Below are 12,464 nucleotides of genomic sequence, written 5' to 3'. Positions count from 1 at the left end.
CTGTCTGTCCAGTTATATCTGTGCATATAACTGAGGGCCCAGACAATATGTACTGAGATACCTACTTGAATTTTACATCTGAAGAGTGATTTGAGTAAGAGACTAAGGTTTCTGAAGGTGCTCTTTGAACAAGGAGAATCTGATTTGCCTTTGCTTGCTCTTAGAGGGCTCCTGGCTGCAGGTGGGCCCTTTCCTGTGTTATTCTTTACAGAGCCCTCAGGTGTGCACTTCCCTTTATATAGCAAAATAAATAACTATTGATAGAAAGCTGAATGAAGTAGGATTCAGATTAACCACTTAAAGCAGATCAGTTTATATGTCCTGCAGGACTGATTTTTATCATCTGTTGAGCAATGCAATAGTGGTGGTAGAAAAACAAATCTGTCAAAAAGTAACTGTTACTTAAATATCTGAACTGTCTCTTTGAATCTTGTTCTATAATGCACATACAACAGAAAAAAAAAAGACTAATGATTTTCTAAGTGGTGAGTAAGGGCCTTGTATGATGTGCATATGACAGAAAAGCTGAAAACTGTATTTGTAAATGGTTGATCTGCTGGCCCTAAGTGGTGTTACACGGAATTTCTCATTTTATGGGTGACTTCATATTTGTGGAGCACAAACAGAGCCATCTTGAAGAGTAGGAGTAGGAGGCATATTGTTCTGGCAGATGGAATCAAAGCATTATTTGAGAAAGAGCAGAAATTCCAGAAAATACCCCCAACTTAGGTCCATGGAAAAGAATGATTTTTGGTTAAAGCTGAACTACATGTAAGGTAAAGCTTACTTTAAAGGTCAGTGTAATTTTAATTTGTGGAACTGTAATAGCTTAATTGAAGATTCTTCTGAGTACCTGTCAGAAGAGACACTTTTTGGAGTTAAGAATTTACTATTTAAACAACGTTTTAAAAAGGTAATTGTATTCTTGGATGCCATTATTTGTTCATATGTCTGAATGCACAGTCTAGTTATCTGTCTATCAGACATGACGTGACTTGTATGTCTATTTATGTGCATCTCTAAAATGGGGAAGGGATGTATGAAATTGATAATTCACTGGCTAAACATGCCAGCCTTGTTTCAGGCAGAAGGACACTCTAGCACTTGTAAACTTGACTTTGAATCCTTCTAATGTATCTATAATGTTCATACAAATTCTGGTTTATTGGTAGGTTAGAATGTATTTTTTTCTCAGGGTTAGTAAATCATAGTCAAACAATCCTGCAGCTACTCTGCTCGTAAGTGGTGGTTAAGTCTTATTTCACATGTCCTGTCATTTTTTTTGGCCAATCCTGGTTTTGTGGTATTAAATGCTTGAGATGCTGAGTTGCTCTAAGCCAGTTCAAGCCTTTGATAAGGTGTTTGCTGTTCAAACTGCTGAACTTCAACACATCCTCCTTCCATTTCCTTGTTGCCACTTCTTCTGTTAGAGATTACCCACAATAATGCCAGTAGAGCAGCTAAAGGGAGTAGCTCTTGACCATTTCAGTGCATTTTCAGCCCTCTGGACCTGTGGTAATACAAGAAGTCTAGATGCATAGGAATAAAAGTATTTTTCTTAAGTGTTGAAGTTGGATTTGTCAGATGTTTTCTGATATTTCTGTAAAAGCCAAGTCAGTGAAACAAAATGAGTATGAATTGCTCATTTGGAATGGAAACTCGAGAGGCTGCATGAAGCTTTTCTCTAAAACTAAAAAGCATAGTTTTCTATTCATTGTCTTTCATCGATAATGCCAGGGAACACTTAATGAGAAACACTTTTACGTAGGTGCTGTTCAAAATAAAATGTGATTCCTGCAGACAACACAAGATAGTTTTGAATGTTCCTATGCAGTCAGAGACTAATGTTTTATATGAGGAATACTGGATTGCAATTTCATCCTTTAACTTGTTCTAAAATAAGACTCCAGGCAGGGCTGAGAAGTCAGCTTCTGTAGGTTTGCGTATACAAGCACTTAAAACATAACTTACTTTTACTGCATTTTAACTGGCGTTCTGCCAGACAGCCTCGCTCTGTGTGTTCTGCAGTCTGCTTGCTTTTTCCTCCCCACCCACCTACCTTTGCAGTGCTGCTGCATTTTAAGGAATCAGTCAAAACAGCAATGGGAATGACAGTACCTACGGTGTCATTTGTACCTTCTCTGTGCTGAGAAGGATGCCCATCTGCCTAGATGTGATTCTAGGCAATACGGGGAGGGGGAAAAGGGAGATTAAGTGGCACAGCAGTTGAATAAAGCTGTAGTTTAGTGGTACTCATGGTGGATTATATATAAATTGTCATACCTTTTAAAATTCTAATCATGGTTCATTTGTAAAAGTATTTCTCCTTACTTACATAACAGGGTGCCTGAGGCTCTTCTGTTATTAAAATCTGACAAGCTGACAATGTTGTGGTAATTCTGAAACACCGATGTTACCAGAGGCAACAGGATTCTTATATTGCTGCTTTTAGATGTCAATAGTATTGAAACAGTAGAAAATCTTTTGCTATCAGAAGATATATTACAACTATGATGTCAACATGTTCATTTGACTAGTGGTATTTCAGTTTGCAACTTTTTATAATGCTCTGAAGCTGAGGTTTTATGATGCTGAAGAGTGAACCTTAACTAAAGGTGGTGCTCTTGGTGAACATTTTTAAACATATTTATCTCACAAATTTTAGCTGCAGAGCTGAAATAATGTTTAAAGATTTAGTGTACTGATTTCTGCAATTTAAAATAAATCTCCTAATGCATAGGTGCATAATGTTAATGTAGGTGAATGAATCCTCACTTAAGTTTCTATAATGTGTTTAAACCACCTGTAGGTTCAGTGTTTCTTGATAAGTAATGGAGGTGCCTGAGGGGGAACTGTTTGCTTTCTTTCTGAACTGTTTTTACCCCAGCACCCCCAGCTTGGCTGAGGGGCTAAGCTGTGCTCTGTCCGTTGTAATGATGGGAGACACCAGTTAAAATGTGACCAACTTCTGCACTACCTATCTAGAGGTAACTGTGTGGGTGATAATGTTCTAATTACTTCAATCAGACTTTTTTTTTTTCAACTCACAAGCCATCTGTTTGTGCAGAAGTACTGGAGTTTCATTTAACACTCACCCACACAGTATGGATTCAGTAGTGGGCAGGTGAATGAGATCATTAATCCGAACAAAATGACTAAGATTCTGCCTGACATTTTTCCATGGTTTCACAGCCTTTGTTCATCACTGGCAACAGGTAGTGGTTTGTCAAAATGGAGAGGGTAACAATTTAACAATTTAACTCAGTATTAGCAGCCTTTGGTTTTGCCATATAAATGCATACTAATACAGTGGTTAGTACTGAGTGGGTTTATAGTCTAGCTATAAGAGAATAAAATATTTTATTCAGAATTCTGGTTTGATGCATATTTGAAATACAGTTTCTGCCTAGATCAAGAGTGTGACTCATGAGTGGTTTAGTACCAAGGATGGGTACAGTAAGGAAGCTGAATATTAATCAGTAGGATAAACAATATATTTTGTCTTATTTCAGCAGAATAGGCCCTCCATCCTCTCCAACAGGAGGAGAGAAAGAGGAAAATCCTGCTCTGCTGGCCGAGAATTGTTTCAGAGAACTACTAGGACGAGCAACCTATGGAAATATGAATAATGCTGTCAGACCAGTTTTTGCGTAAGTTAAAAATTCATGACGCGTTAAGAGGTTTTCGTTATTTCATCCTCTTTTCTGTTGCACTAAATTCCTTCCTCCTTTTCAACCCAAAGGATTCCATTCATGTTTCTTCAAAAAATTGCTCCTCTTTTCATCTCACCTCTTTGTTACCTGTATATTAACTCGAAGGCAGTTACAGAGAAAACTGATTTCAGAAGTGAATACAATGGTTTGGATAGATCGTTGCCTCAGATGGCCTTTTTTTTTCAACGTGAATCTGTTTATTCAAGATATTAATTTCCCATAGATGAGTGTTGCAATCAGTGGAGAGACAAACCAAGTAAAATACAAATAGCACGACAAAAGTTGCAATTCATACTTCCAAGTCAAGTCCAGTGTTTTTCAGTTCTCTGCGTTTGACCTGTTGATTCCTTAAAAATATGTTGTGAAAAAAGCTACAAGCATTGAGATGAGTTAAGTCTGCCTCTTTCACCTCTGTTAAATGTCTGTTGCAAAGCAGACATTTATCTCCCAGCTCTGTTGAGGCACATTGCACAGCAGAGCAGAGGGTCATGGCGTACAGGGAGGTTTTCCAGGCTCCATGTCCAAGTGGAGATCAGTGACAGGTGGTGCTCCCCAGGGTTTGGTAATGGGACAGAACTGTTTAACATCTTTGTCAGTGATATAGACAGTGGGATTGAGTGCACCCTCATAAAATTGTCCAGTAACACCAAGCTGTGTCGGGCAGTCAAACTCAAGAGGGAAGGGATGGCATCCCAAGGGACGGGGACAGGCTTGAGAGGTGGGACCTGTGAAAACCTCAAGAGGTTCAGCATGAGGTCCTGCACCTGAGTCAGGGCAATCCTCAGAACCAGTACAGGCTGGGGGATGAAGGGATTGAGAGCAGCCCTGGGGAAAAGGACTTGGGACTGTTTGCTGATGAACAGCCCAGCAATACCTGGCAATGTGCTCTGACAGCCCGGAAAGCCAAACGTGCCCTGGGCTGCATCAAAGAGAGAGGGGATTCTCCCCATCTGCTCTGCTCTCGTGAGACCTCACCTGGAGTACTGTGTTTACTGTGTCTGGCTCTGGGGCCCCCAGCATAAGAAAGACATGGACCTGTTGGAGCGAGTCCAGAGGAGGCCCCGAAGATGATCAGGGAGCTGGAGCACCTCTCCTATGAAGAGAGGCTGAGAAAGTTGAGGTTATTCAACCTGGAGAAGAGAAGGCTCTGGGAAGACCTTAGAGCCCCTTCCATGCCTAAATGGGGCCACAAAAGAGCTGGAGAGGGACTTATGACAAGTGTGTGTAGCAGTAGGACATAGGGGCGTGGCTTTGACTTGAAAGAGGGTAGATTTAGATTAGATATTAGGAAGAAATTCTTAGCTGTGAGGGAGATGAAGCACTGGCACAGGTTTCCCAGAGAAGTTGTGGATGCTCCATCCCTGGAAGTGTTGGAAGGCCAGGTTGGATGGGGCTTTGAGCAACCTGGTCTAGTGGAAGATGTCCCATCCCATGACAGCAGGGTTGGGAACTAAGTGATCTTTACAGTCCCTTCCAACCTAAACCATTCTGTGTTTCTATGAAAGTTCACGTGTTCTAGGCATAAATCTTTGCAGGAAGCTCTGCACCTTCAAACCCTGGCTTTTCCTGGGGATGAGAAGAGCTGCTTGCTTCTTGTAGATTTTTCAAGATATGCTTCTGTTACAGGAATAGGTTCTCTTATAGGGCCTTAGTTCTTCCCACAAGTATTAAGTATTTTATTAGTACACTGAAGACTCGCTCCAAAAGTCGTTTTCAAGTTACTGCTGTTAAGAACAGAAATTGCAAAGGAAGGTAGGGTTGGTATTGAGGGCAGAAAATTTTTGTATCCTTTTGTTTTTCCCCAGAAAGCATTAAATACAAAGAACTATGCTATTCTCTTATTTTCCATACATAGCTGTTATACCAGCCTGATAGGATTTTAAATGTTGCAAAGTTGAGTGTTTAATTAAGAAATACTCATTCTTCCCTAGATTTAAAATTTGCATTCCTCATATACCTGCCACCAGAGTGAACAGTTAGGTGCCAAAAAGTCTGAATGGACTATTTGGAACTACATTGCAGCTGCTTTCTTACCACTTTTAAATTCTTTTGATGGGTTTATCACAAAACTTTATCATCATGTGCAGTAACTGCAGTCTTTTGTATCATTTTAGTATCAGGGAAGTTTCCTACAAATAATTCCTGATTCCCTAGACAAGAGTTAGTGCTTGGTTTGGGATTTGAGAAGGTGTCATACCTGTTTTTCCTGTTGAAAGTCTAAAGCCTGATGTATTCAAAGCATGTGCACCTCAGTGTGCCACATGCTGCACTGAAATCAGTAGATAATGACCAGGTGCTCAGAATATATCATCTCTTTTATAAATAGACAGTCTTTGTGGTCACCATTTTTGTGTTCATTCTGAGGAAGAATTGCCAAATGTGTCTTTTTAGAAATGATTGCTGTAAAGGTTTAGTGTTTTTGAAGAACAAAGAGATGCAGAAAATGCAATTTCAATCTGTTTTTCCTAAACAAAAAGGGAGTGCTGTATCTAATCAGCTTCACTTTGTGAGTGAGTACAACAGGTAGAAGGAAAGTTCAAGATAGCGAGTCCATTGTACTTTATCGGATTGAAAAACCTGACTGAGCTTATGATTAGAAAACAATTTCTCCTAACAATTTTCAACAATTTTACAGCTTTTAAGAAAACTCTGGAGCAATAGATAAGGCCTCTTATGTTAACACTGAAGGTACAGATTCAGTTCCCCACTGGAAGATTTGCTTCATGTGGCACTGGAATATCAGGCAACATGGTATCACTTCCTTGCAAAACTGAGATAATAGCGCTTCTGTCATGAAATTGGGTGTATTCAGTGATTGAGGGATTTAAAAATAATGAAGATAGTAGAAATCTGAAGTCAGTGTCCTGATACAGGTTTGGGTTGACCTTAATTTTCCTTGCCTTTGGTAGAAAATCTCCATGGTTATAAATGTCTTCATGTAGCTAAATACTTTGAAATAATAATTTTTAATGAAATCTGACAGATGAATCTGGGAAATTGCTTAATGAAAGTAAAAAAAAAAAATTATATTAACATTACCTGAAAAAATTTTCTATGTTGTGTCAACAGTCAGAAGCTGTTGAGACTTACTTAGCATGAATTTGCAGTGGTGAATAGATTAGGCAGAATCAGAGAGATCCAGGAACCTAATGAATATAAAAAACTTCCCAAGTGTAAAAACTGTTTATCTTACTGTATTTCCTTTCTTGTCAGTTATCACATCATCTCTGCAAGGCTTTCAAATACTAACAGACTGGTGCATGATGCAGATTATTTTGTGTATTCCCTTACATGCATGCCTCAGTTATGCTTTCTAATCCTCAGTATCAGTTTATCATCTTGTACTGTAAGGATTGCTTGCATGTGTGACAATGAGAGGGAGTTCAGGGATCATTAGTGGCTGTCTCTCTCTCCATAAAGTAATTTGCATGATTGGTTCTGCTGTTCCTTTTAAATTGAGAAACCCAGTTGTGCACATTTGCCACATATATGCAACAGATCTCAATGGAAGGCAGCTTTGGCATTTGTTAATCCAGCAGTAAAATTTTTTGTAACCTTACTTGGATATTCTTTATTGAAATAAATGTAATTTGAAAAAATAAAAAAAGGAGTCAAGGTGTGACTCGATTTTAACGAAGTAAATGCACCATGCTGAAAATACCCTTTACCCTCTTTTACAAAAACAAAACTACATTGAATACACTGTGTTACAATCAGTAAAATGTGTCACCTACAGTAATCTAATACTGCTGTTCTTAGGAGGAAAATTCTAGTACACAAAGTAAGCTTCCCATTGAGCTGTTACACAGGTCTTTAACCTAGGCTGTCATCTTCCCCCTGCTGTCATCCCATCAGTTCATCTACCTGAAGCAGCTAATACTTGGCCTTTCTGGAAGAAGAAAACTGTATATCTTGTTTTGAGAGGAATTTGGTTTTTTTTAACATGATATAAGATGTGGTTGACCGTAATCTGCCTGAATGGATCTTTAGGGCAGATAAATAGGAACTGTCAAGGGTAACAGAGAATACATGCTGCCCTGAAAGATTAAGGGATCAGTTCCAATCAGGAGAAAATAGTGGAGAGTATGATTTTCTGTTTGATGAGACAAAAATAAAATAGGTTAGCCAAAATAAGCTATCACGTACAAGAAATGACGGACTGTACTGAAATTATATTAAGAAGGAAGAAGACATGAGTAAATACATTATACCCTCTATGCCCTGAAGGATTTAAAGAGGTGATTTTGTTAGTTTTTCTACCCCAAGGCAGGATTAATTATACCTTGTGCATTTGCAGTGTGCTCAAGAAAGGCAGTTATCCCCAACAGGTAGTCAGGTCTGATATTTAGTAATGCAAATCTGTTGTTATTTTGACAGGCAAAATACCTTTAAAATCCCTGACATTCTTTCCTGTAGGGATTTCTATTAAAGGTATGTAATGTGTCAAAATGGCAGTACTTTTTTTTTTAAGCTCTGCAGTGGACTGCAAGATAATTTAGAGCACAGGAGAGGGTGGCTTTGTATCAGCTGGTTTAATCAAGCTTGAAGGAGACCTGTGTATGCAGCTGGGTCACTGCTGGGAGCAGCTGCCCAGTGAGTGAATTGAGACCTCCATATTCTAGGCAGAGAAAGTTTAAGCATCCAGTCAGTCCTCCTGTGTTCAGAGCACTGACTCCTTTCACCTGTGGGCTTTTGAGCTTGCTGTTTGAAGCATGTATTTCCTAAGTTCTTTGAGAAAGGGCAGAGCAGTAAGGATTCTGTAGCTGAGATACCTGTTTAGAAACACAACCTAAATTCAGTTTCTGTTAGAAAGTTTTTTGGTTGGTTTGGCCTGTTTGTTTGTTGGTTTTTGGTGAATTTGTTGGGTTTCATATGGTTTTTTTTAAACCTAAATCATAGCAATTAAAATGCATCCAAAATTACCTTTTCTTTCAGTCTTCTAGATTGAAAAATGCAGTTATTTTTGTCATGCTTTTTCAGATACTCAGATCTCCTTTTTGCAAAACTTTGTGTGCCCTATTCATAGCTTTCAGCATAGTGCTTAAGCAGAATTCCTTGTATTTGCTTAAAACTCTGACAGAGTTTGTCATTTGTGGTTCCTCTCCCATTTAAAAAGAAAACCGTGCATTTATCATTTGGATTCTGTTTTGATATTTCTTGCAGAAACTGTTGAAATGCTTCAGATGTAAAGGTGTATATGCATAAAGAGTAGCTTTTTTTTGTTTTCCACATATTTTATTCATGAAACCACCATGAAAAGAAAAATAGTTCTTAGAGTCTCTGTTCTGAATGGAACATTCAGCCCTAATTATTTTGTAGTTTGTGATTAAAAACAAATTATTTATCTTCTGTAGAGTAGAAGTTTGTCACAGTGTTAAAACATCCTCTTCAGCATATCTCTCACATAAGCGAGCATCTAATGTCACAGCCATTTTTATGCTTGCATTTTGTGTGGAAACAGTGTATATTTTTAACTGCGTATCTTTGGAGTGACAAGATTCCTTAAATTTCTGGAACTAGAAGCTCAGGCATTTCTGTTTCAGCCGCATGTATTGTGATCACATCCTAAACCTTGAAAAAAATGCTTTTTTTAAGTTCTAGATTTCTCACTGAGTTAATAAGTTATTTTTTAGAAGTTTTATGTAAGAAAATAATCCTTTTGGGATGAATTTTGAGAAAACCCTAAGATACCATTTGTTATATCTGCAGAATGTCATTATTTCAGGTCTCTTGATTTTTGCTTACAGGCATTTAGACCATCACAGACTATGGGATCCTAATGAATTTGCTGTTTCCTGCTTTAAAATCATCATGTATTCTATACAGGTAGGATTTTCTCCAGCGTTTTTTTTTCCTTGCATACATGTTTTGAGCACATGAGAGAGGTTTAAATGCTTACCTTACCATGATAGTGGTAGACAGTAGATGAAGTCAAAGAATCCAAAAGATCCCTTTCAATAACTCCAGTGGCAGGTAGTGCAGAGGTCCTTCAGCAAGCTCCAGAACAAGGACTAGGATAGCTGTACTGATCTGGCATTGTGCTTGACAAATAGATCTCTCAAATTGGTCATTTCTGTGTGCCAGTACAGCTGTGCTGCTTTTACAGCTCAAGAAACCAACTTCACATGGAACTGTGTTGTGCTCAAGATTTTCATTAATGAGCAGCCTGTATTGTGGCCTTAAGCTGAAGGAGGAAAGGTGGAAATTGGATATTATGGAGAAATTCTTTACTGTGAGGGTGGTGAGGCACTGTACAGGTTACCCAGAGAAATTGTGGATGCCTCATCCCTGGAAGTGTTCAAGACCAGTCTGTGTGGGTCTGAGTACCCTGGTCTAGCAGAAGGTTTCCTGCCCATGACAAGGGAGTTGGAACTGGGTGATTTTTAAGGTCCCTTCCACCCCAAACCATTCTATGATTATATGATTGTCTGTGATAAACATGATCCAAGTCTGATTCTTTGTTTGTGTCAAACAGACACGCAGAAGATCAAGTCATAACAGTCCAGGTTTGTAGAAGAAAGCTGAGTTTTCTCAGCATTTATATCAATGGTGCTGAAGTCCTTGAACTGCAGTTAGCTCACTGAAGGACCACTTCACACTTCCTCTGTGCTGTAGATGTTCCTTGATATTTTAAGACTGTAAACTTTTGTATACTGGGCTGAATGGACCTGTGTAACTTCATCTATTATGGTACTTTTTTGAAGTCATTGATGGAAATTTTGATAAATTTCTGAATAAACATGTTGCAGAACAGGAACATGGTCATGACTGTAGCTGAGCGGTGTATGAGTTCATTCTCATTAAAGTCACAGATGAAGCTTTTCTGTCTGTTTTTTAATAGGCACAGTATTCCCATCATGTCATACAAGAAATCCTTGGACACCTTGACGTCCGCAAAAGGGACTCGCCACGAGTCCGTGCTGGCATTATTCAGGTTCTTTTGGAAGCAGTTGCAATAGCAGCTAAAGGATCAATAGGTAAGTTGTATTAAATTCAAGGCATCAGGTCAAAGGATAGATTTGCAGGATGGTGCTCGTTTTTGCTTTGGTTTCAGACTCAATGAAAGCATTTATTTTGAGAAGGTTTTGTATTTACTCGTTTTTTCTCTTTTGTGCTGATAAATTACTCAAACGTACTTTATTGTTTGACTGTTACATAACCCTTCTATTGAAGAACTGAATGAAAAAGTCATGAAAGGCCGGAATTCCTGTTTGTTAAGAAGTTTGCAAAGTCTGAGAGAACTGTGTGTGACTACAGAATGTCAAGAGCACTGTCGCTTTTTGACACAGCTGCTGTGACCTGAGTGGTAATATGGGAGTTGAGTAAAATGATCCTTTGAGAAATTTTACCTTAATAACTGTGAAGCAGCTGAAACAAGGTGAAATGTGTAATTTAAGTGTGATATAGTTCCTTGAAATAGAAGTAGTTAGGAAGATACATAAACACATGTGCTCTGCTTCTGATTTTTTTTTGGTCTCGTGCTGTAATATTATTGCTCTGCCTCATTAGTTTGAGTCTGAGCTTGTCCTTTCTCTTTATATAAGACCCACTTGCATGCACAGACCTGTGAAGCCTTTTACTGTATGATGAAAAGAGCTCATTATTTGATCCAATATTTAGAACTGAATTTTAATAGCAGGTTTTGAAATAACTGAAGTTCGGGGGTGGGTACCTGCAGTTTAACCCATTGTTGATGCTTAATTTCAGCAACCACTCCTCTTTTTTATCTGAAACTTGCATGGTGGCTTGATTCTGGCCAACAGCTGTTTGCTCATTCCCCTTTCCCACAGGACTAAGACAATGTAGACAGAAGGTGAGAAGTCTCATGGATCAAGATAATGACAGTGTAATGGGTGGAGCAAAAGCTGCATGGACAAGGAAAAAAAGTTACCTCCATCCTGGCCAGACCCAGTACACTTGATCAGAATGGATTATGCAGATGTATCTGATTGCATTTCCTGATTCCAAGTGAATTTCTAAAACATCAAGATGTAGGCACACTTCAAAACTTCCTTACGCCTCAAACACTGAATTTCACTTGGGTTTTTTATGCTTACTCAGATTTCTTGTGAAAAGGGATTGAAAAGGTCGGTTTTCATTTTCTTAAGACATCTTTCCCTTGACAGGTGCAATCACTGTTACTTGTTGTTTCCAGGCCCAACAGTTCTGGAGGTGTTTAATACCTTGTTGAAGCACTTGCGCATCAGCGTTGACTTTGAGCTGGGTGACAGGCGCAGCTCAGCGGGAAGTGCCGCTTTCAGCACGAGCTCCAAGGAGAGCGATGAGAGGATTGTCCAGAATGCAATTATTCAAACAATTGGTGAGTAATGACAGTAACACAGGCTCACTTAAAATCCCTCTTGTTTTCCCCCTTCCACAATGAGATGGTATTGGACCAGCTTGAATCCAAAAAGAATAATACCAAGTGTGATATCTCTGATTGTATTTGCCTCATTCTCAGGCTCACTTTATGTGTTTGTCTTCTGAAAGGTTGTTCTTTTAAATGCTAGCTGAGCAGATAGGGAAGAAGCTCGATGATAATTAAAAATGCTGGTAGACTTAAATTTTAGTTACATTATTATATGGCCCTTGAAATATAGAAATAAATCGCTACCTTAGGACTAATATTAGTCCTTTTATGAAAATCATATTGCAAACAATCGTATACAGTAAAATATATTTTAGTAGGAGCTGCCTGAAAACTTGTAGAAACAAATGTTAAACACAGTAGCAACAATGACACCTAATGGC

General features: G+C 38.7%; 1 protein-coding gene across 8 annotated transcripts in view; it reads left to right on the top strand.

Moving 5' to 3' along the window:
* EFR3A (EFR3 homolog A) overlaps nucleotides 1–12,464 on the top strand; it is a 76,004-nt gene that overhangs the window by 37,925 nt on the left and 25,615 nt on the right. For 7 of the 8 annotated variants that reach the window (XM_017818328.1, XM_017818327.1, XM_017818330.1 and 4 more), the window contains 4 exons: nucleotides 3,513–3,650; nucleotides 9,461–9,539; nucleotides 10,555–10,690; nucleotides 11,869–12,033. In XM_017818328.1, the coding sequence (XP_017673817.1) occupies nucleotides 3,513–3,650; nucleotides 9,461–9,539; nucleotides 10,555–10,690; nucleotides 11,869–12,033 (518 nt within the window). The remainder of the gene's footprint in view (nucleotides 1–3,512; nucleotides 3,651–9,460; nucleotides 9,540–10,554; nucleotides 10,691–11,868; nucleotides 12,034–12,464) is intronic. The other variant, XM_017818324.1, reaches the window with a different exon arrangement.

The sequence above is a fragment of the Lepidothrix coronata genome, unplaced genomic scaffold (genome assembly GCF_001604755.1).
Source record: "Lepidothrix coronata isolate B3197 unplaced genomic scaffold, Lepidothrix_coronata-1.0 Scaffold67, whole genome shotgun sequence".
In the NCBI taxonomy this organism is placed as follows: Eukaryota; Metazoa; Chordata; class Aves; order Passeriformes; family Pipridae; genus Lepidothrix; species Lepidothrix coronata.
The sequence above is the reverse complement of the archived record's forward strand: the minus strand, read 5'-3'. Positions and strand labels throughout refer to the sequence as shown.